This window comes from Dermochelys coriacea, chromosome 13 (genome assembly GCF_009764565.3).
Source record: "Dermochelys coriacea isolate rDerCor1 chromosome 13, rDerCor1.pri.v4, whole genome shotgun sequence".
Taxonomy (NCBI): Eukaryota; Metazoa; Chordata; order Testudines; family Dermochelyidae; genus Dermochelys; species Dermochelys coriacea.
This window is the reverse complement of record NC_050080.1, coordinates 3352407-3378183: the sequence shown is the minus strand read 5'-3', so window position 1 is coordinate 3378183 and position 25777 is coordinate 3352407. Positions and strand designations below refer to the sequence as shown.

General features: G+C 38.7%; 1 protein-coding gene across 1 annotated transcript in view; it reads right to left on the bottom strand.

Annotated features, from left to right (window-relative positions):
- Positions 1-25777, bottom strand: part of RAD21L1 (RAD21 cohesin complex component like 1) — a 38628-nt gene that overhangs the window by 753 nt on the left and 12098 nt on the right. The window contains exons 4-12 of the mRNA XM_038370005.2: positions 24334-24433; positions 21988-22094; positions 20861-21046; positions 17814-17915; positions 16727-16840; positions 14173-14402; positions 11033-11135; positions 7821-7960; positions 5999-6076 (exon numbers count right to left, since the gene is read on the bottom strand). Coding sequence (XP_038225933.1) covers positions 5999-6076; positions 7821-7960; positions 11033-11135; positions 14173-14402; positions 16727-16840; positions 17814-17915; positions 20861-21046; positions 21988-22094; positions 24334-24433 — 1160 coding nt within the window. The remainder of the gene's footprint in view (positions 1-5998; positions 6077-7820; positions 7961-11032; positions 11136-14172; positions 14403-16726; positions 16841-17813; positions 17916-20860; positions 21047-21987; positions 22095-24333; positions 24434-25777) is intronic.

The following is a 25777-nucleotide window of genomic DNA, read 5'->3' as shown; positions in this document are numbered from 1 at the left end:
GAAAAACTTGAAAAGATACAGCAAGTGCATCCTAATAATGCAAAAAAGCAAAAGGCAAACAAAATGAACCTAACATTTATTTTAAAATCTCATCATTTTGTGGGGTCTGAGTCATGGTTTTTGGATGGTTGGAGTTGGCAATACTGTTGATGACACAAGATGAAATGTATCCCATAAAAATCTACTTAGGCCTTGATCCTGCAAAATGTTACATGTATATTTACAGTATAAGTCATTCATTCCATTTAATTCAATGGGACTACTCAGATCCATAAAAACAATCACATGTGTAAGGCTTTGCAGAACTGCCAGTCCTTATATTATAATTTACTGTGGCTTTTGCTATCTTCCCTTCTAAGTACAGCAAATACCATTAAAAATACAGTAAAGTCTATCACAACCTGGTAAACAATTGTGTGATTTTTGTAAATGGCTATGTGTATGACTATGTAAATATACACACATGTATCACACCGGATAGGTGTGTGTGTGTACCTTTACCTTAATCTCTCTGCATCAGTTCCCAATCTGTAAAATGAGGATAGTAATAACTCTTCATCTCACAGAAGTGTTGCGAAATTTAATTATCTAATATTTGTGAAGCATTCAGATGCTATAGTGATGAGTACTATAAAAAAACCCATGAGAAAATTAATAATTCTCTCTTCAGAACAAGATTTGAATAATGTGTGGTAAATAAGGCATGGGCCACACATTGAACAATTAGGAGGAAACAAAATATTGAATAGCTGTGCATTAATTGAGCATAGACTATTCTGTGCACTGAATGAGGCATGGATTCTATGGAAAAAAATAGTAAGTGATCATACAATTAAAGAATGTATCAAAATGCAAACAGACAAGGGGGGTCCAGGCAAACTTAATTCTAGCATTTCCTAACTTTGGAGTGCTTGATTTTGCAACCTTAATAATCTTCTTTTAACATAGTTTGTGTGTGTGTGACATTGGATGGAGGGATAGCTCAGTGGTTTGAGCATTGGCCTGCTAAACCCAGGGTTGTGAATTCAATCCTTGAGGGGCCATTTAGGGATCTAGGGCAAAAATTGGGGATTGGCCCTGCTTTGAGCAGGGGGTTGGACTAGATGATCTGAGGTCCCTTCCAACCCTGATATTCTATGATTCTATATGTATTTGAGTGTGAAAGTATCCACTAACTGTGGGTGCCCATTTTTGAGACTCCAAGGACCTCAGATTTTTCAGAGTATTTAGTATTATATAGCACTGTTCAAAGCAGAACTCCCATTGACCTTATTTGCAGCCTTGAGACCCCAGAGTCTCAAGCTAAGCACCCAGAAGGTGAGGAACACCCAAAGAACGACCACCTATGAAATATGTGGTTTAAGTGACTCATCTAGCATCACACGTGAACTCTTTGGCAGAGGTAGGGACAGAATCCAATTCTCCAGGACAACATTCAACTGTCGTAATTACAAGACCATCCTTCTCTTCCTGCCATAATCTTCCTGCCTCATTCATTGCACACTTTCCAACTTCTGCAACAAATGAAGCAAGGATCCTGCAGACAGCAGTCTCCTTTATTACAAAATTCTGATTAACCACCATAGCAGATCCATCCTGTGCACTGAACTAGACAGAGGTCCTGTGGAAAAACCTGTATGTGACTATGCAGTGGCAGACTGTATCATAACACATGCATACAAGCAGGCCGAATCAAAGTTGCACAGGCAGTTTTAATTCTGGCATTTCCTAGCTTTTGACTTTGCAGGTTAATAATGTTCTCTTCATGTAGTTTTCTCTGTGTGCACTTGCCCAGGTTTAAAAAAAAAGCAAACTTAAAAACAAGAAATTCCATCATGCAGCATCATATTGACACCCATATGGGTCATCAGCAGGATTGGAATCTTCAGTGCCACTGCATCAACCCCTACCACATGAGCTAAGGGAGTCATTGATAGTAATAGCAGGATGTCATCCTCTATGTGGATCAGCACTAGCAGGGTTTAAGAGACTTTGCCAGTAGGTTTCACAGATACTCAAAACAGAGATTTAAATGGTGAGACTCAGAAACTCTGGGTTCCATTACAGGCCCTGGAAGGGAGTGTGTTCTAGTGGGCACACTTTTTTGCCCACTCCCCCAAAGTTTGACCTCTTCTCTCCTGTCCGCTCCCCTCCCATTCCCCACCTCCCCTGCCAGTCCCACTACCCTTGGACAGCTATTGTCAGACCTCCCCACACTGCCTGGCTCCTTGTCCACGACCCACCCAAATTCTGACTCCTCATCTGAACTAGCCCCCTTTCCCCTCTGGCCTCCTATTGACTGCCCCCAGTCCACATTCCCTGTCCCTGATGGGTCTAAATGCCAATCTCCTGCCCTGGGCTCCATATACGATCTCTTTCCCCTGGCTTATAGTCCCAGTCTCTTTTTCCAGCCAGTCCCAGTCTCCTCTAAAGTCAAACGACAAGATCTAATGGTCCCTTCTGGGATTAAAATATGAAGGTTACTGAAGTGAGCTGTAGCTCACGAAAGCTTATGCTCAAATAAATTTGTTAGTTTCTAAGGTGCCACAAATACTCCTTTTCTTTTTACATGTAACCGGAGTTCTTCCAAATTACTTTGCAAATTCACATGCATGGGTATTGCACTGCCTGGCGGTGCTTAAAGGGAGACCTTCTCTAAGCAGTACCCAGAACACGTGCACTCCACTATCATTCCCCCCACCCCACCCCCCAGTGTTTTTGAACATTCTGAGAGTGAGGCTTTATAATGGGGTCTTGCCCCCTGTACCGCTTCAGTTCCTTCCACTGCTAACCCAGAGAAACCATAATAAAACTCTGAGAAAGAGGGGATGGTGGGTGGGAACTGTGAATAAACAGTTATCTCACAGAACTCTTGTTACAAGGAAGTAAACTTCATTTCTTCTTCGAGTGGTTCTGCATATTCCCAATTATGTGCAGTGCTGAAAACTCAGGAGGTTGGAACAGAGTCCTAATTAAATAATGACTGAAGCACTGACTCCAGGAGCAGCAGAAGCTCTCTCAAAAGGGGGGTGGGGTTGGGGGGAGGGGAAGCGGGCACCAGCACCCGAACCATGACCCCGCCTCCCACTCTGCCTCTTCTCCCAAGGCCACCATATGAAGGTTCAATATGAATGCCATGCAATCCACCAGGTCGTAGAACTGAAAAGTATCCTCAGAAGAGGAAGAAGCAGAAAGCACACTCACATGCTCATCAGCTGACATGAGCTCATCAGGTGACATCAAAGTCAGTATCCATTTGTTCTTGTTCAAAAAGAAGAGCTCTCTCCATCTTTCTTTTCAGATAGTGTATCAGGCACCACTGCCTGAGCTGCCAATGGATCTGGTACAACCAGATCCAATGACTGCTGCGACACTGGATCCTTATCAGATAAAACATCACCTCTCCATCCATAAGGAGATGATTCAGAAATTCCTGCAGCGCAGTGCAACATGGAGATTAGGACTGCCAATCTCTCCAACAGCTGGGATCTGGAAACACATCATAGGAGGAGAAGCAAAGGAGTGATGGAATCCAGGCTGAGGAGGCATGAACTGGGATGAATCAGATGTCTTAATACTTTCTTTCCTCCTCTAAATGAGGACACTACCTCAGAACCATTTTGGATCATACCAGAGACAACAATGGAACCAGAAGGCAAAGAGAAATAAAAGGTGAGAAAGATCTGTCAGAGGATGCATTGATGGATGTGGAGAAAGACGATCTCCTCTGCTCTTCTCTTTCCAGGTGAAGAAGACATCAACCATGGAATGGATGACACCCGTCTCTTCTTCATCGTCCTCTGACTCTCATTTGGTTCTGAGAAGTGATGAGAATCAAGAAGATGCACATCAGACAGCACTGTAAAAGTCCTCTTCAGGTCTGAGGACAGTCTCTGAACAGAAGCAGAGGATGGAGCCTGTCCCAAAAACTTAAGTACCAGATCCAAGTTTGAAGTTGAACCCAGAACCAACCAGGGTTTCAGAGTCAGAACACAAATGACATGTCAGAGTTGGATGGAGCCGATAAAACTGACGTACAGAATCTGGCACTGTTAACACTGGCTGTCTTCTCCCTTGTCTTCTTCCTCAGAACAGGTAAGGCTGGAGCCGATCATGTGGCTCCAGAATCTTCAGCAGGAAGATGGCCTTTTAACATGAGTGGTGCTTTCAAAGCCTTGACAGCTTTAACAGAAGGATCCGGAGGCCAAACTATTGAAGATCCCAATGTCCTGGGAACCTTTAGGCAGCTTAGTCTTGCTGGAGGAAGCCTCAGGAGCTGAAACTGATCTCTTAGGCTTCAGATCCGATGACCACCTGGAACCAGAGGATTTAGCAGCTAAAGCCTCCATAAGCAGAAGCACCTGCAGTCTATTCTACCGGTCTTTGCATGCTCTGAGCATGAAAGCCCGGCAAATGGAACACCCAGAAGGAGAATTACCTTCAACCCTGCACTTCAGACATCTAATGTGGTCATCCAATGCCAGGAAGACAACTGAGTACAAAGCACATCTCTTAAATCCCAGCTTCTTCTTCTTCTTCTACTGTTCCACCATATCATGAAACCAAACCTACCAACTCTCCTTAACTGTCTACACTTATTACTTAACAACAACAACTAAAACTATCAAAGGCACTATCAAAGGAGGAAAACCCCTGGATCTGAATAGCCTGGAATGGTTCACTTCTGTCTGCTGCAGCAATTGGAAGGAACTGAGGTGGTGGAGTGCAGTGCCCCCTTATATAGTCTTGTCCTCAGAACATTCAAAAGCATTGAGGGGAAGGGTGGGGTGAGGGTATGTGAACATGCGCTCTAATAGGCAGTGCTTAGAGAAGGTTCTACTGTTAGGTGCCACAATACTTATAAGTGGGAATATGCAAGGCCATTTGAAGAACTATTAATTATTTACCCCAATCTCTCAGATCCAGTCTCCACACAGCCATCTCCCAGACCTGGTCCCATCCCTCTGTTTCCCATTCCTCCCAGACTCCCGCACCAACTGCCTGGCCCAGTCATCTGCCCCCACTCTCAGATCTGGTTTATGTCCCCTCTATATTCAAATCAGACATCTGCCTTCTCAGTGGTGCCTGGGTGCCAGCATGGGGATGGGGGAGAGAAGGAGGGCATCAAGAGCACAGGAGAGCCAGTCTCCTTGCTCTCACTTCTGATGCCTGGCCCACAGCAGTCTAGACTTGTAGTTTTAGGGAAGTCCTGCTCAGTTCTGGGCTGGAGAATGCCAGATTCTGTATGAACCTTCTGAGTTTTTAGCTGTGAAGCTCTACTAAGCAGTTGTTGCAATTGTTCAAAGACTTACAATTTGGCCAAATTTGGGCAGATTTTCACAGGGAAGGCAAACAACACATCTGTGACATAAAGGCAAAATCCTCTGCCAAATTTCAAGATCCTGCTGCAAAGCATATGGGTACAAAAGCTTCTTAAAATAAAGGTCATCAGAATTTTTTTTAATATGGGCAAAACAATGTACATTTCCCTAACGTCATTCTGAGAAATGTCTGAATCATTTGGGCTGAAATTTTCCACAAAATTTAACCTGATGCAGACACCCAGCATGTAAAACTTTAGCTTGAACAGTTTGGCAAATTTGGCAAAGTTATGAGCAACTGAAAATAGAGGTCTTACAATGGGAAGTGTCGGGCAATCTTAATAATAGGCAGTGCTACCAGACCCACCAATAATAAAATCATGGTCCAGTGTTAAAGCAAACTTCAGAGTGAGAAATCAAGTACTCCAAAGTTAGAAAATTCTAAAAATTCCAAAAATTGGCCAGGATTTGCCACTATACAAAGCATTCTGAAGCCTGAGAGTATCCATGTCAACACACAATAAAACATGGTTGTATCACACATGAAACTCTTACCGAGACCAGTAGCACATGTAATATATCAACAAATAGCAAGTGGTTGTACATTATATTTTATGGTTCAATACAAGTCTATAACTGATTTTAAAAGCATCTAATGGCTAAATCCAACATCATACCCGTAAAGTGTTCAATATTCGAAGAGTTCTTTTGCTCCACCTTCTTTCTTCACTGTCTTGATCATTCCTCACCATATCCTGTATAGGAGATTAATGCAAGCATTAGATGTAACTTGTAAAAATCACATGCCAAAATGTTAAAAATGGGACAAGTATTTTAGCTCACTCATTTAAATTTCAACAGTTATTTACATCCCTACTTGGGGTAAACTTCACTTTTTAAGGCTGTAATTTTTTTTATGTGACCCGTGTATTATCTATTTTGACAATGCCTAACCACATCAGAGATGTAATTAAGTGTGAAGCTGGGTATTTTGGTAGCTGTGTAGGAAACAGTTGGGGCTTTTGTGGAAACTGTGGAGTACTAAGCTGTAAGGAACTGTAAAAACATTAGCTAGATATTGCTACTCAGATGGGCTCAAATCTTGTTTAACAGCATTTTACTTACTATGCGAGCTGCCACACTGTCTTCAGTGGGGTTACTTGCAAAGTAAGGTGCTTATCAGTGTGAATAAGAGTATCAGAACCTTTTAAATATTTTGCTACTGTCCATGGGCCAATTATGGCATTTAAAATGTTATCTCTGTATTTTGGAGTTAATGCACTTATTATGCACCAGTGACACTTCACACCACTCATAGCTACTGTTTCAGGCTGCCTGCAGACTCAAGTTTAAACTTGGTGCAAGTTTTTAAGATTTTCTTCACAACCATTAAGGTCAGACACATTGTTTTTTAAATGAAAGCTTACATTCTGCAGCAAGGAGTTGATTCAAAGCAAATTCCACAATGCTTAAATGGTGGAATACACGGAGCCTTGATTACCAAACCAGGGTTTCATATTTGTGCATATTTTGACACCCACAGGAAAAACCTGACAAACATGAATTCTACATTTTTAAAATAAATAACTTCTGTATTAATTTTTATTTGAAATTGTGGAAGAATATTGTTTTTACTGGCTTCATCCTCTCCATACAGAAAGGAGTATGTACTACCAGTCTTTAATATCTCAGTATTTTTACAGTAACTAATTTTCCCACCCCATGGGCAAGGCACAGACTTGTGTTCTGCAAGAGTGATTGCAATGCCTCCACAATCTCCGATGGAGAGTCACAACTACCAGATTCATAGTCAGTGTGTATGTACAGACTCCACCCCAGCTTGTTCCCAACCTTCACCTGCACCAAACTGTTCAGAGTCTCCCTCTGTGGTGCACAAAGGATATAGAGGTCCCTCTGTGTGACAGCAGCACCAAACCCTTCTACAGTGCACTACAGCAATTGCTTAAAAAAGAGCAGAATGTATTGTGGGACCTACCATATTGGTGTAAAAATATAAACTCTACATTACAGCAAAAACCTCAGATTAAAACAAACAAAACAAAGACATTTTCTAGTTTTTCTTAGGACAGTAAAGGACTTTATAATGTCCTGGCTGATGTTACTAAATATGAGGGAGATCTGAAAGTTTATCCCTGATAAAAATGGACATACCATGTATCTTTTCCAGCACACATAAATAATAATTAGGTTCAATTTATAAGTAATTTATAAAGAGTTAATAAGTGAATAGAGATTTTAATAACTGGTAAATAAATTGGTATAGCATCCAACAAGTTTGCTTATAAACATGGTTTATAACCATCTATAAGACATTTTACTAATGTATTTAAAAACATCTATAACACAAGCTACTCATGTCTGTAACATACTTATAACATCTATTAATTATTTACTAACTCTCTGTAAATGGAAACTTAATATAAAGCGTGGCTAATAAATACATGCATTGGTTCTTTTATATTTATTGAAGGTGCTTACTATAGCCTCATCAATTTTATTAGCATCCTCATTTCTGCCATTCTGTAATGCCAACACAAATGAATCATCAGTAATAGTTCTCTCAGTTTCTGTAAGAGCTGACTCTTGCAGGTAACTTGACTCTTCTATTATCAACATCTCTATATTAACAAGAAAACAAAGTTTAAAATGAAATTACATTGAATCTCAAAAATCAACCACCATTAACACTTAACGATCATGGAGGATAAGAATCAACATGAGTGCTGAGCAGAGGAGCTACGTAACCAAGGGTACTTTGGGACAAAACACTAGTGGAAGAGTTTTCTTGGAAACATTTAAAGACCAACCTTTCACTTGCAGGAAAACTTTACAAAATAAATGACTCGTTAAGAAGCAGACTTATTTACCATGGAATAACCACTGTTTTCCACTGCAAGTATAGTTCTCTCAACACATCCTACAGTGAAATTCAGCAAGTGACAATATCGCATTCTACTCAATGTAAAGTATAATGCTAGTTGTCACGTTCTCAAATAAAGGAGGAGGAGTAAATAAGAAAAGGGACCAATTCCAGCATTGGAATAAAAGGTTCAATTTCTGTTGTTTTCTCTGCACTCATTTATGTCAGGACTGAAACTGATCTACGGTATACTAGTGCCAAAAAGAGGCGGGATGGCTGTATGTGCTGAGAGAGCTAGTCTATGGTCTGTAACACTTCTGTCCACGCTTCCTTTTGCTTGTTTGGTTACTATGGGTAAGTATACTTAGCAAGCAGCCATCATACAGAGGTGGATTAATGTGTATGTGATACAGGCTCGGTATGACTTGCTGTTTATTCCTACCATTGGGCAAACAAAGTATGCCTACACATTTTTATAATTATGCCATGAGGCTGCTCAAAATGAACTGGGTGAATCTGGGTCTGAAAATCTTTTTAAAAAGAGACAAAGTACACTGCTAAGTACTGAGGAAGAATAATTGTGGATATAGGGGTATCTAATCTATTCCTCTAACTAACTTCTTGACAACATTACAGATTGTTTTCTCTACATGAATTGAAAACCAAAATTGGGTGGAACATCTGTAATAAAGAGTTTCCAGAAGAAACATGTCTCCTTCTGGATGGTCCACAAAGTCTCAGTCATCCAGAATAGAATAGACCTAAATACCTGTTTTGGGACAGTGGGCTATTATTGATCAATCTCAGAATAAAATGAAAGCTTTTTTTGGTTTCAGTGGTCTCCCAGATAAAGAGACCCTCATAAACCTAACACACCACAGGGAGAAAACCAAGTCTGCTAACAAATGTACTATGCCTCTTATTCTTAAGCATTTTTTAAACAGGACATTGAAATATTTACAAAAGCAAAATATGTATTTCCTCTTTATAATTAATTAGGGTTGTCAAGCGATTAAAAATTAATTGCAATTAATCACACTGTTAAACAATAATAGACTACCATTTACATTTTTTGGATGTTTTCTACATTTTCCAATTTACTGATTTCAATTACAACACAGAATACAAAGCATACAGTGCTCACTTTATATTTATTTTTATTACAAATATCTGCACTGTAAAAAACAAAAGAAATAGCATATTTCTGTTCACCTAATATAAGTACTGTAGTGCAATCTCTTTATCATGAAAGTTGAACTTAATGTAGAATTATGTACAAAAATAACTGCATTCAAAAATAAAACAAAGGTAAAACTTTAGCACCTACAAGTCCACTCGGTCCTACTTCAACCAATCGCTCAGACAAACAAGTTTGTTTACATTTGCAGAAGATAATGCTGCCCACTTGTTTACAACGTCATCTTAAAGTGAGAACAGGCATTTGCAGGCACTGTTGTAACCAGCATTGCAAAATATTTACGTGCCAGATGCGCTAAAGATTCATATGTCCCTTCGTGCTTCCACCACCATTTCAGAGGACATGCATCCATGCTGATGACGGGTTCTGCTCAATAATAATCCAAAGCAGAGTGGACCGATGCATGTTCATTTTCATCATCTGAGTCAGATGCCACCTGTAGAAGGTTGATTTTCCTTTTTGATGATTTGGGTTCTGTAGTTTCCACATTGAAATGTTGCTCTTTTAAGATTTCTGAAAGCATACGCCATACCCTGTCCCTCTCAGATTGAGGAAGGCGCTTCAGAGTCTTAAACCTTGGGTTGAATGCTGTAACTATTTTTAGAAATCTCACATTGGTACCTTCTTTGTGTTTTGTCAAATCTGCAGTAACAGTGTTCATAAATCAAACAACATGTGCTGGGTCATCATGTGAGACTGCTATAACATGAAATATATTGCAGAATGAGAGTAAAATAGAACAGGAGACATACAATTCTCCCCCAAGGAGTTCAGTCATAAATTTAATTAATGCACTGTTTTTTTAACGAACATCAGCAGCAATGGAAGAATGTCCTCCAGATTGGTGGCTGAAGCCTGAAGGGGCATATGAATGTTTAGCATATCTGGCACATAAATACCTTGCAATGGTGGCTACAAAAGTGCCAGGAGAATGCCTGCTCTCACTTTCAGGTGACATTGTAAATAAGAAGCAGGCAGCAGTATCTCCCGTAAATGTAAACAAACTTGTTTGTCTTAGTGATTGGCTGAACAAGAGGTAGGACTGAGTAAACTTGTAGGCTCTAAAGTTTTACATTGTTTTGTTTTTCAGTGCAGTTATGTAACAAAAAAAATCTACATTTGTAAGTTATACTTTCACAATAGAGTTTGCTCTACAGTACTTGTATGAGGTGAATTGAAAAATACTTTCTTTTGTTTATCATTTTTACAATACAAATATTTGTAATAAAAACTAATATAAAGTGAGTACTGTATACTTTGTATTCTGTGTTGTAACTGAAATCAATATATTTGAAAATGTAGAAAAACATCCAAGAATATTTAATAAATTTCAATTGGTATTCTATTGTTTAACAGTGTGATTAATCATGATTAATTTTTTTAATCACAGTTAATTTTTTGAGTTAATCATGTGAGTTAACTGCAGTTAATCGACAGCCCTATAACTAATATAGCTGATTAAGTGGGTTATCAGTTTTCTTAAGCTTTCTTGCCTTTCTGGTTTGTGCAGTGATGCACATTGAATGTTTTGTGTCTGAAACACTAAATAAAATGTGTGAGTTTAAAACAAAATATTTTCTGGTGGTTAAATAATAAAATCAATTGGGACAAGCAGAATTATAAAAATCTCACCTGTAGTCTCTCTCTCTTGTCTTGTTTCTTCAGTTTCAGACTCTGTCTGTATACCTTTTCTTCCAGTCTTAAAGCCATGATACTTAAAGCAATTTGAAAACAACTGTAAAAACAAAGATTTGTTTCTGTTTTATATTTCTAGAATGTATCTTCAGATTAATAACTAGCAACAAAACATAACAGAAAATATAAGGAAATGATAGACAGTTACTGTATATTAATTGCTTTGATTCTGAATTTACAGACACTGACTCAGACCCTATTAACAAATTTTGCAGAGATTCTCTAAGTCAGGGTTCCCAAACTTCATTGCACCGTGACCCCCTTCTGACAACAAAATTTGCTACATGACCCTAGGAAGGGGGACCAAAGCCTGAGCCCACCCGAGCCCTGTCCCTCTGATTAGGGGGGTAGGGTGAGGCCTAAAGCCAAAGTCTGAGGGTTTCAGCCCCAGGCAGGAGGCCTGTAACCTGAGCCCAACTGCCCAGGGCTGAAGCCTTCAAGCTTCGGTCCCAGACAGTGGGGATTGGGCTTCAGCCCCTGGCCCCGGCAAGTCTAAGCCAGCCTGGCAACATCATTAAAATGGGGTCACGACCATTTGAGAACCATTGTTCTAAGTTTCAGAGTAGCAGCCGTGTTAGTCTGTATTTGCAAAAAGAAAAGGAGTACTTGTGGCACCTTAGAGACTAACAAATTATTAAAGCATAAGCTTTCGTGAGCTACAGCTCACTGAAATAAATTTGTTAGTCTCTAAGGTGCCACAAGTACTCCTTTTCTTATTGTTCTAAGTGAGAAAGTGGCAAAGCTAACACTGGGCTGGCTCATCTCTCCCTACCAATACCCCCCCCCACACACACACGTCAATGAAACCCACTGGAGAGGGATAAGGGAAAGAAAAATCTGTGAGGTTATTCACATGGGAGTTTCTCTCAGATAGTTGTGGGGGGATGATTTGTCTCCATGTGGAACAGGGTGTGGCTCTGTTCTTCAACCTTGCAGATCTGAGGGATCTGTATGGATCCAAAGGATTAACAAGAGGTTAGGGCCATCTGCATGGACACCTGTGCCTAAACACCTGCTCTTGCACTCCAGTGTCCTCTTCCAGAAGCTCCTCTGGAACACTCTTATAGGGAGTGGTGACCCACTAAAGAGGTGCCCCATATAAAAGCTAATACAGCCTACATAATCTCTGTGGGACCAGTAGGGGGACACTATGTGCTTCCTTTTGTGTTACTCCCACCCAAGTTGGGCTCTCCCAGCAGTCTTCACCCCATCATGGACCCTGAACCTACAGAAGGTTGTCTGGAAGGTCCCTGAAATCATGGGAGAGGGAGCAGAGAACAGTGCCACAGAGCAACTGATACCTCCCTCCTGTGGAAAAGAGGTGAGGATCCATGCCTGGAAGGTTCTTCCATGCATGATTTGACCTATTTTTCCATCAACATCCTTCAGCATAATAAGACAGCGTTCAAGAGATTCTTGTCTTCCAATGTGCTAAGAGATGTAGACATGGCTGGATACCGAGATAAGTTTTAGGTCAATGGCACACTAGTAAGTATGTTATTATCAAAAAAGATGTAGTACAGTGTCTTATTGCAATTAACAAATGAAAGTTTTTTTACTTAAAATTAAAAATTAAAAGCATAAAAGTTAAGATTTTGAAAGCAATGCAGGGGATTTTGCTACACAAAGACGTATCTAAATCCACTGCACTGCTCTGAAAATATTAATCATCATATTTCATGCAAATAGCCTCATTGGTTTCAATTGCCTTCCTCTAAAATAGTTAATAAAAGGGAAAATTAAAAAATTTCAAATAAAAATATAAACACAGGTATACCACAGGCTTCTGGTTTAAACATACACACTGTTGTTCAGGATTCACAACATACTTCTTCCTTCTGCTTTGCTTCAACATTTATCTGACAGAAGTCTTCTTGTGATACTGTTCTATTCCAATTACTTTATTCCCATTATACTGAAAGACTGAAGACTTTTGTCTAACAGTCGATGGAGCAAGATAGTGACAGCTGTTCACTGTACCATTATTGAATTGCTGAATTCTGACTGGCTTAGAGAAATGACTTGTGTGCTTCAGATAAGAGCTTAAAGTACAATTTTGTTTTTTTTATAGTATGTTCTACTTGTAACCAGATGAAGTTTTGTTTTAAATCAATAAATAAGTAGCCACCACCATTGATCTGATTAGCTGGCACTATTTCCGTTTGGTGCAACTGAAAACATGTTTCAGAAACTAAAATTAATGAAATGACAATTTCAGTAAAACTGAACATGTCTACAGATATTTAAAACAATTTTAACACCATTTATCTGTAAGACCTCTTGCCTTATAAGACTGTTATACTGTTCTTTCTAACATAAGGCTCTTACTACAACAGTATAGTGTCAGGTCAAGTCACACATTTTTCCTCCAGGTGATCTTATTTGGCTCTACGAATTTAAAGGTTAGTAATTTTTTTTCTTGCAATTCATTGTTCAAAACTAGGACTTCCTAGAATATAATTCCTACTCAATTAGATTACATTAATAAAACAATAATCATAATACATTGTACATAAATACATTGTATTTACTCGGTAGCCTGAAGACCTCAGAACACTTAAACAAAAAAGCACTTTGAAATCTACGGGTGGAAAGCACTATATAATATTTTTATTACTATTATAACAAACAATAATTGCAGAAGGTCAATATGGTCTAGTACTAATTACAGAGCAATAAATCAGAAAAATAATAATGTATCAGTGTGCAATCAACGAAGTGCCTATATGTGAAATCACAAATATAGGCTCATATTTCTATGCCCTCTTGTACTGGTTCTTGGAATTTTGAAGATTAAGGGCCTGAATTCTAGAGATGGCAGATTTTTCTGTAGAAACAAATACCAGTAGATACAAATATAGTCATCAGATGTCCAATTTCCTGAATTTCTGTACAATTAGATAATGTTCAATTGTTAATATTTTCACCTGCAGTTTATTGGACACACAGTTACTTGGGGACACAAAATTAAACCTGAAAAATTGGAGACCATCTCTGATAGTCAGGTCCTAAATATGCAACAATCCTATCACTTATATGGTAATGTTGTAATAGCATACAAAGGCATAAACCTTTACCATTTGTAGCTCAGCATTAATCAAAGGCTGTGTAGTACGGGACAGAAGTTTATCCACTCCTCCTGACTTCTTCCATATCATCAACTTTCTTGTGGGGGGTGCAAGATCCAACATAGTAAGAGTATCCATGCTGTTGCTAAGCTGTTTGTAAATAGTGTTGCTGCTGAGCTCCTTCACTACATCAACAAGCAACTTCCTCTTTCTTTTAAAGCTCCTTCTCCCTATGACAACTAAGCATAAGAAACATTCACAAACATGGACGTTTATCTACTTTTCTGATGGACACTTGTCTATTATTGTACTAGGGTGTTGGGTATCACTGGACACATCTGAAGTAAACTATGCTATTCAAATTGAATTCTTTTTTCCATATTTTCATTGTTCAGCATGTTGGTGTCAACATCTGAACAGGAGCTCTCCCTTCCTCATAGTTCTGATGACAGCATATACTGTACCAAGGGAGTGGAATGGGGAGGGGCTGGCTTATGATCTTCTTAAAGCAGAGATTTGGATATTAGGCCATCCTGACATTGCTGACCTTCCCTTTGTGGGCCATTTCCCCCACTTTACTTCCAGTCCTCAACTCTCTTCGTAAAACATTCCTGCAGCAACTTAGAGGGCATTTTGTTTATTGCGTGTGTACTGGTAACACTCCTTGAGAGGCTAAAAGTATTGCCTTCATCTCCCACACCCTCACATCCTGAGGTCAATCTTTAAGCTAAAAAAAAAAATAGTGTCAATACAACAACCACCAGCCAAACAATAAGGACATTTTGACTATAGTTTAGAACATTTTCCTCTAATTTCTTGTTGAATTATGAATATATATGCAAACAAGTTCTGATGCTTTAAAACTTAAGCATTAATATAATAGTTGGAATAAAAAGGAGAGGCTGGAAATAGTTTAGAAAAAAGTAGAGTGAACTGGAAAATTACATTGACAATGTGGGGACCATTTCACCAAAAGTTTTCAGAAAGACAGCCTCTTCATTTTTTTGGGAATTCTGCATACTCTCAAATTCAAATACCTCTAAGTGCAGGAAGATTTATGAATATTGTACTGAAAAAGCTGCAAAGTAATGGTTTATTTAAGTAAGAGGATATGATTAAGTGTGTGAGAGACAGACAATATACCTCAAAAGCTTGTACCTTCCACCAACAGAAGTTGGTCCAATAAAATATTATCTCACCTCCCCTCTCTCTCAGGTATTATAAAGGCAGTTTACTCTACTGAGAAGATAGCAAGGCAAAGAATCACTAACATCCATAAAAAAATAGTATTTTAGAATTAATGTCTGTTTTTGTCAGTTTTAACCCTTTAAGAGGTTGAATGAGGAGCATAGGCACCAACACATGGAGACACACATATATGCATCTCAATAGTCATTTGGCAGGAAAACTGGAAAATGTAAGCATTCTAAGGTTTAGTTTCAATATGAATGGTGTGGGTGTTTATTTCATAACATTCTTTTCCATTGTACCATTTTATGTATTTGATAACACCCACAAATGTATCACATAAGTTGGCCAGTGGATGAAACAAATTACATTTTCATTTCTTATATCTCCAAGGACTGATATCTCTTCAAGACTTCCAATTTTAATCTTCTTGAATTAACTGACTTTGAACACCTGTTAATCACAGTAATGAGGAAAATTTTTCCTTTACAATATCTTAGGGAAATCTTTATGTTTAAGTAAAATTAAGACCATGAAACAAAGCAATAAAAGGTTGGAAATCTGAAGATAAGACTCTCATTCAATGCATAAAGAATTGATGATGTTCCAGAGAAAACTGTTAAAATTCATTTCTATACAGAATGTTTTCCAATCTTAGGGTGGAATTTTCAAAAGCACATAAGGGAGCTAGGAGCACACATTCAATTGAATTTTAAATCAGACCTAGTTTCTGAGGACTATTTATGAAGATGCAACATAGAGTTAACAATTCATCTGAGAAATTAAAGTGTGACTTGACCCTAAAAAGTGACCATAATAATAGCATGACTTCCAAAACAAACCTGATCAATTTATAAGTAAAAAGATGTTTTTTCTGACTGTAAACCCTGAAAATTCATCCTGGAATCTGAAAGTCAATGTTGGTTCTTTCTGGCCACAACTCACAAACAAAGATTCTGCAACTGGAACTGAGTTAACAATTCTGTTGATGGTATATGAACCAGAATTGAATACAGTTCACTCTCCTACAGCAGTATTGGTTTTGCATTGCTAACAGGAGTGAAAGTAATACAACTTATTTTAGTAAGTGGAGAAGACTGTGAATACACATTGGGAGTGGATCAGTTGAGTAAGAAAATGCCCTTTTGCCATAGTCACTTTTCAGAACAGAACTGAACTTTGACAGCAGGAACTGATGAAATGTACGTAAATAAAAATAATCTCTGATACAAATATCCTTAGTAATAATGTGTGAGGAGAGTAAAGTGAGTTATATAACTAGAATACTTTTATATAAAATGCTTTTCAGGGTTTTCTATACAGCTGGAATTGTAATCTTTGCATGCACCTAACAGGAAACTGATTGAACTCTGACCTGTAGCATCAACTGGGTCAAGTGTAAATCCTTCTTTTTCGTTTGTCAACAGTGTAGTTTCACTCATCTGGTGGTTTTCTTCTGGATGCATAGAACCTACATAGCTGGAATTCACTGTAAAACACACATCCCACAATCCAATACAAATAATTTAATTAATTCATTTGGTATCAAAACACAAATATTAGAGTTAGAAAAATGAGGGTAAGTCTTAAGGTACAACAGAATTTTTTTTCTGCCTGAAATTAGTTTCTAAAACAATACTTTAATACAAATATTTTGCACTTCTGCAGTTTCTTTCATCATAGGAACATAGGACTAGAAGAGGCCTCCTGGGTCATCAATTCTAGTCCCTTTCTATTACAGGTATCCCCATCAGGTAAACCCATACATAAATTTATCAAGCTTCATCTTAAATCTAGATATTTTGTTTTCCCCAGTACACCTACTGGAAGGCTGTTTCAGAACCTCACTCATCTGATGATTAAAAACCTGCTTCTGATTTTCTGCCTAAATTTATTCATAGCCAGCTTATGCCCATTTGCTCTTGTGCCAACACTGTCCTTTAGCTTAAATAGCTTTTTTTATTTCCTAGTGTTTACTCTCTTGATGTATTTATAAAGAGCAATCATATCCCCTCTCATCCAAGGAGCGGATATCAAACTAAACCTCACAACATCCAATGAGGGAGAAAAAAAGATATAATGTAAAAACATGTTTCTATCAATGTCGAGTTACAGACACAGAATTCCAAGAATTAATTACCTGAAAGGGGAACAAAGTATACAAGAAAAAAGGAAAACGGAACCCAAGACAGCCACAAAGCAAAGGATATGATTCTGATCACATAATGCCTGCATAACACTAGTATTATACATTAACAAGTTTCAGAGTAGCAGCCGTGTTAGTCTGTATTCGCAAAAAGAAAAGGAGTACCCGTGGCACCTTAGAGACTAACAAATTTATTAGATAAATTTGTTAGTCTCTAAGGTGCCACGGGTACTCCTTTTCTTTTTGCGAATACATTAACAAGTAAGTGATGTGCTGATTTAGGTAATCAGAAGGAACAGAAACACTACAGACTCACCCACTGCATTATCATCAGGAAGCTCCTGTGACAAAGGAACTTCTTCCTCCATATCAAGAATGTCATAAATTAGGCTATTTTGCTCAGTCCTCAGCAGATTTTCTTGAAAATAAAATGCATAATTTTAATCATTCTAAGCTTTAGTGGTAATAAAACAAATGACCCAGCCAAATGTTACTATTTAAATATTAGTCTTGCATTTAAAGCAAGAGAGCCACTTAAACAAGTCTGAAGATTTAGAATTAAATCTTTAACACAAAACAATGTGTATAAAGGAGAGAATTAGACTTAATTTTGAATTTTCTGCCTTTCACCTGTTAAAGTATGATCTTTAATGTTGTTTAAAAATAGTTTTTTTATATATAACTTCCTTATTCTGAAAAACAAACAAACCTCCAAACCTGTTCTAGCTTATACATAGCAGTAATCACCAAAAGCTAAATATGTACATTTCAAAATTAAAACTAATCTGCACATTATCATATTTTACAATACCCTATGGTATATCTACTACATTAATATAAATGTAAATGTACATCTCAAATAAAAAGCTATTAAATAAGTCATAGGTGATCTTGTCAACAGGATAGACATTATTGCATTATTTATGCAATAGGCCAACAGAATCCATTATAATGAATTATTGAGAAGGAATTATATAGAGCTCAATCCTGCAAGATGCTGTGCATCTCCTGCGAAATCAATGGGAGCTGAGGGTGCTTGGCTAATAAGAAGAGGTGTGCAGCACCCTGCCAATGAGGCCCCAGTGTTTACAGAGAGTGCTTTATAAGTATTAAAATTCTATGTGAAAATGTCAAAATTGATTAACTCATATTACAAATTGAATCACTTACTAGATAGCTGTTTGTAAACAAACTATTTTGAGATAAATAAGCAGAAAATAACACCGTACTTTGGTAAAATGTCTATTATTTTATATTTTTACGTCTTGCAAAATCATAATGAAAATTTAACAGACCACGCACAAAGTGTACTTAGCTGCTCTTGCTTTTATGAGGAGGATGAAATTAAAAAAAAAGTTTGATATTTTACTTCTTGTCAAAAATAAATTATTCAGTTTAAGGTGGCATCTATGTTTCTGCACCTATGTCCCCCCCCCCCCCAAGTTAAAAACAATCATTTTTTTTCTTTTTCCAGCAGTTTAAAAAAATATGCTTCTGAGTTAAAATGTGCATATCAACTTTTATCCACGCTTTTTTTTTTAATAGTTTCATTATTAACCCTTAAAATAAGGGGCTTGTATGTAAAGTCCAAGGCCATTAATTATAGCTGTTTACAATGCTGGTCCTTCAAAACTGCAGGCATAATGACACACTTGACTTGTCATTAATTTCCAAATATTTCTTTTGAGAAAAGTATTTTGTTGTAGTACAACAGAAAAGGCTGTAGTTCTAAAATGGTTTTGTTTGGATATAGATGCAAAAAACAAAAGCGGAGGAAAATGGACTGAAACCAGTTTTAAGCATAAATTTCAAATGATGATTTCCTTATGATGTTTTATTATGGAAGCACCACTTGCAGTGATATAGTAAAGCCAGAGCTGAGTTTTGCACTTAAAGGAGCAATTCAAGCACTTTGTTACGTATGAAGATACAGCATAATCTTCCCAAAACTGCTGTACTTACTCTTTGGGAACATAATTAATTTTCTCAGAATTTACAAGTAAATTGTTAATTAGATTGAGTTATAATTAATTTAAAAAGAGATCCTCTAAAAATATGGCATACAATGTAGGGCTCTTTAATTGTCCTGAATGATCTTAATAACAGAATAATACAAATGATTCAGACTTTATTTACAGTTAAAACTCACTCCATAGACTACATCTGAAGACTATTTTTTTAGGATTAATGGTAATTTTTCCCTGTTTATTCTTTATAGCTGAACATTTCTGCTCAGCAAGGGGATAACAAACAACATTCCGTTACAATGAATTCTGTCTAGAATTGCCATCTTTCAAAATGGCTGCCATCCCATTTTTCTCAAGTCAACACCGGACATAACTTAAGGCATAACTTGTCCACAGTTAGGTGATCATTTTGAGAAGGCCACCTATTTCCCATTGTTCTCAGTGGGAATGTGGCCATACACTGCTCTTAACAAAAAAGATGGGTGGCTTCACTCTTCCTGGGTACAGTGGAAAGTAGCGGTCATTTTTAAATGGGGTACATTAACTGAGGGAAAACATGGCCTCAATCCTGAGTTGAAACCATTTTGAAAATGGGCAATTCTATGTAAGTTTCACTGAAGAAGATTCTTATATACAAGCTTGTGCTGATGGAGAGATTTTCACTGGTAAAAAAAATGACAAAAATTGACAATTAATGCTAAACATTTATTTTCAAAAGCAAAGTGTTGCACCACATCTACTAAACAGAGAGGACAGAATGGGGAACCAGGGGTATAGTGCAGGAGAGGATCAGTGGGGAAGGGGAAAACTGGTTTGTGTGCACACATATGCACGTGCTGGGAAATGTGGGGTAAAAGGAGAGAGGGCCAAGCAGGTGATACAATGAGGTGAAATAAAGAAAAAAACCTAATGTGTTTTAAAATATCACTTTAATCGAATCTGGAACCAAAACCACTAAAATGCCCTAATCAAAATCAAATGGTTATTGCTTGGTGTCATGATAGGGCAAAGTTAAGACTGTCTGAATGCCCTAACTGTGCATTTCCATACCTTAACATGTTAGAATTTCTTTTAAGTTTAACCTTAACTCTCAATTTCCTGGTTTTATAATGCCTGATTGTGGGATAATTGCACATTCCCGAAATATATTTTACCCTAAATTGCTGATATGTACTCTCACCCTTAATTTCATTTTAACTGAGTTTTGGTCAGGGATTGTATAAATGAGCTCAGTTTATTATTAAGCAGTGAAAAACTAAAAGTGCAAAAGGAAACACACAGTAAGTTTCAGAAAAAATGCAAGTTCTATTTTTATTTACATTTTGTGGAGAGTTTTTACAGTAAAAATACTTTAGATAGAATTGATTGGACTGTGTTCATCTATGACAAACCATACCAATCATATCCCCCGCGACATCTTCATCTCCAAAACCATCGAGTTTAAATCCATGTGTGTTGTCTCGTAGTATAGATTTGTCTCCAGAGAGGCTCACTGAGCTCTGATCAAGCAAGAGACTATTAGTATTCCTTAATATGCCGTCATTGAAGAAGCTATGTCCTCTTAGTATTTCGGTCTCCTCACCTGAACAAACATATATAATTACTGATAACTCCTTCTGTCAATACAGATGAAATACATATATGTTAATTTCCTCAGAATTTTATAAAATTCTCAAAATGAGGTTGCATTACAGAACAAACAATTTAAGCTAGTTCAGTAAAAACACAAAATATATTAGGCTATGCCTACACTGTGCACCTTACAGTGACACAGCTGTGCTGCTGTAAGGTACGCAGTGTAGCTGCCCTTTGTCGGCAGCAGAGAGCTCTCCTGCGGACAAAATAAAACCACCCCCAACAAGTCGTGTGTGTGTGTGTGTGTTTTTTTCACACCCCTGACCAACTTTACCAATGAACATGCAATGTAGACTTAGCCTTCGGCTTGATTCTCCTTTACATTAAGGCACAATCCTTTAGCAGAGGAGTGGTTGTGTTAGCTGCTCAAGTGTGATCAGCGATCGGGCTTTAATCTATATTCTCTGATGAGCCAGCTAACTCAAGTGAGAGATTTTTGTATGTGGATGGGACTTGATTGGGGTGGGGTAAGAAGTCAAGTTAACTCTGCAGTTAACACAAGCCTAAATTGCATATATTATGTTTCCACTCACTTAAAGGGGTGGCAGCATAAACAAAAATTGTGCCCATTAGATTTTAAGGCACTTAGAGCTCATTTCAAAGCCCACTTTAACCAACAGGTGCATTTTCATTGACTTCAGTGGTCTTTGGATCAAGCCCAAAGAGAATAAGTAGACTCAGTAATTACAACAAGCAAACAAATCCTTCATAGGAGTAAAAATAAGCTTTATGAGCTTGCACACAGTAATTAAATCTTAAAGTGTAATTTTATAAATCATTATCAATGTAAATGCATTTGCTTATGAAGTACAAATCTAATAAATTAGAAAAAATGGCGGTAAAAATTCTTACAAATTTTTCAAATTCTAATTTATCAGCTGTTCTCACCAAAATTCCCATCACTGGAAAGCATAGTCCTTCTATAATCTTCTGGAAGCGTGATGTCTTCAGGTCTGCTCTGATTCAAAGTAAAGTGTTCAGCAACATCAATGGCACTAATGAAAAATGTAAAGATATAAAAAACAACATGAATTGACATTGGCCATGTTGCTGCATGGCAAAAAGCTTGTAACCAGAGGGTCTTCAAGCCTCATATGTTTTTCTTTAAAGACAAAAAGCAATAAATTACTACTTTTTAAGACTCCAAAACACCCCAGCTGATGTCAACTCTTATTCAGGGAGAAAGACAATCTCCCAGGTAGCCAGAGCCCAAACCACTTAGGGCTTTATTGATTAAAACTGACACTTCTCATTGCATCTAGAAGCTAAAAGGAAGACAGCATAGCTACTGGAAAATAGATACTATATATTCCCTACATTTGATACCTCGAAGCAAGCAGGCAGCTGCCTTCTGTACTTGCTGAAGCTTCTAGGTAATCTTCAAAGAAGTTTGCACAACACATTAAATAATCTAGTCACGAAGTCACAGAGGCACAAGGACTGTGATAAGGTCCACATCCGATGAAGTGAGCTGTAGCTCACGAAAGCTTATGCTCTAATAAATTTGTTAGTCTCTAAGGTGCCACAAGTACTCCTTTTCTTTTTGCGAATACAGACTAACACGGCTGCTACTATGAAACTAGAGAGAAAAGCATTTATGGCAGTGGTTCTCAAAGCTAGTCCGCCGCTTGTTCAGGGAAAGCCCCTGCCGGGCCGGACCAGTTTGTTTACCTGCCGCGTCAGCAGGTTCGGCCGATCACAGCTCCTAGTGGCTGCGGTTCGCCGCTCCAGGCCAATGGGGGCTGAAGAAAGCGGCGCGGGCCAAGGGATGAGCTGGCCTCCCTTCCTGCAGCCCCCATTGGCCTGGAGCAGCGAACCGTGGCCAGTGGGAGCCGCTATCGGCCTAACCTGTGGACGCGGCAGGTAAACAAACCGGTCCGGCCCAGCAGGGGCTTTCCCTGAACAAGTGGCGGACCAGCTTTGAGAACCAATGATTTAGGGTATATCTTCACTACCAACATTAAAGCACTGCCGCTGCAGAGCTTTAATGTGGCTGTGTAGTCATGGCACTAACACTGGGAGTGCTGTAAAAAACCCACCCCCCACGAGCGGTGCAGCTCCCAGTACTGGTGCACTGTCTATACTGCCACTTTACAACGCTGAAACTTGCTTTTATTCCCACACCCCTGTGCAAGAAAGTTTCAGCGCTGTAAAGTGGCAATGTAGACAAGGCCTTAGCCTAATGCACTTAGAAAGAGGAGTTCCTGGCTATTAAAACTACCTCCGACTCCAGGAGCAATTTGTAATCAAGATATAGCCCATGACTGCAAACCTGCTTGACAGGGAAAAACATCATCCCTATCATGTTCTACAAAAACTTATTTTTGTCTACCAATCACACCTTCATGTTGTCCATCTTCAGCTTCTATCAATTTTTTCACATACAAGTCCCATTTTCTGCCAGATACAATGTCACATAATGGACTCCTCAATATAGCATATCATCTGTAAATTAAACCCTATAAACTCTTTAGGTAATTTGAAAAAGGGAGCTCCATCATTGTTCCTCACACAGTGGCACATTGTACTACTTGATTCGACTGAAAACAATTATGTATTATTATCTGTAAGCTACTGGTTTTCTGAAATTAGATTTATAACAAAAAATAGCAAAGACTTTCAAATCCAAAATAACTAAATTTATTGAGATGTAAAGGGAAAATGTCTGAGAAGGTGCACTATCCTTTGGCTCTGACCCCACTAAAGTCCATCAGAAACAAGTGTTTTAGTTCCCAGATCTTAATAACTTCTGAAGTGTCAACCTGCTGCCTCCCATTGCCTACCAGACCTCAGGGAGTAAAAGACCAGAATTTTAAATTCAGTTTTAGATCATAGCAGTGAAGGACTGCTATGCCATGGATCCAAGCTGCTCTGTTCTTACAACAGAATGAAAATTAGGCTATTTGGGCTGCCTCCTCTGGAGCACAGCAGTTCAACTTTTCTGTCTCTCGTATTCATTCAAATAGATTAAATGAAAAACTTCTAAAACCTAAGCTGAAACAACTACTTCATTGAAAAGGACTGTGTTCATAAAATGGGATTGGAAGAACTATACCAATACATAATTCTATGGCTTAGAATATGGAAGAATCAGGTTATCAAATTCAAATAACTGGAATAAACTGTACCACCTGCATACTGAGTATGGGTCAGATAATAAGCAAGAACATACAGTTTTACCTCTGAGAAAATGAGGCCAGACAAAATTTAAAAAAAAAGCTGAGAAACATTTACTGCAAGTCAGGTAGCTGTGTATCAAAATCAGGAAATTCTTCAGGCAATGTAATGGAATTATAAGCAGCTTCAAAGCTCTCTTCTGGAAGATCAACAAGTCCTAAAAGAAAAGCAAAACATAACAAAATGAGCAGTGATAAGGAGTCATGTTCTCACAAGTGTTTACAAAAACTTATGTTTACAAACACGAAATAAATTTGTTAGTCTCTAAGGTGCCACAAGGACTCCTCGAGGTTTTTACAATAAGACTGTTAATCTACCAAGGAGTTCTGTTGCCATCATAAGCTAAGTTTACCATTGTTACTAGGACCCAAAAATGGAATTTAATCTTTAATTTATGTACATTTCAGAGGCATACTATTTATTGGCATACATACAAATGTATGATGCCTTTGAAAAATGCTAGAGGTTCTGAAATGCTGTCAATCTGCTGGAACTACTAACTAGTAGCTGTTTAAAGACCATGGAAAATTTTGGCCACTAACAACCACTAAGGCAAGGTATACACTAGGAAATTAGGTTGACATAACTACATTGCTATGGGGTGTGAAAAATCCACACCCCGAGCTACACAGTGAAACTGACCTAATTCCTTCCATAGACAATGCTAAGTTAACAGGAGAATTCTCCCATCAACATAGCTATCACCTCGCAGGGAGATGGAGTACCTACACCGACGGGAGAAGCGTCTCCCATTGGCATAGGTAAGGTCGTCACTGCAGTGGTTTATGTGATGGGATCCCCGGGGCGTAGCCTTGGACTGTGGACTGCTGTGTCCCCTTAACTCTTCAGCCTGGGCTGTCTCTCACAATGCTTTGCTAGTGACAGGCAGCAAACCCCTCCAGGTGCTGTTATAACTCAACACATCTGCATGTGGAGCCCCACACCCAGCTAGAGTGCATGAATGCTCCCAGAGCCACTCATGAATCACACAGAGAAAGCACCAGCCAAATCGCCCCCAGCTCCCAGCCTTGTAATTCAAGAACATACCGTTTTGCACTGCTCAAGACCCATGGGGCCACTCTGTTCTGTTTTATACCCATCCCTTAGTCCAGTGGTTTTCAGATTTTTTTTCTGGCAACCCAATTGAAGAAAATTGTTGATGCCCACAACCCAACGGAGCTAGGGATGAGGGGTTTGGGATGTGGGAGGGGCTCAGGGCTAGGGCACTCGGTTGGGTTGCGAGTGTGAGGGCTGCAGGGTTGGGCCGGGAATGAGGCGTTCACTTTGTGGGAGGGGGCTCTTGCTGAGTCAGGGGTTGGGATGCAGGAGGGGGTCAGGGCTCTGGGCTGGGGGTGCAGGAAGGGGCTCTGGGCTTGGGAAGCTCAGGGCTGAGTCAGATGATTGGGGCGCAGGGTTGGGGCCCGGGCTTATCTCGGGTCGCTCCCGGTCAGCAGCACATCAGGAGTGCTAAGGCAGGCTTCCTGACGGTCCTGGCACCATG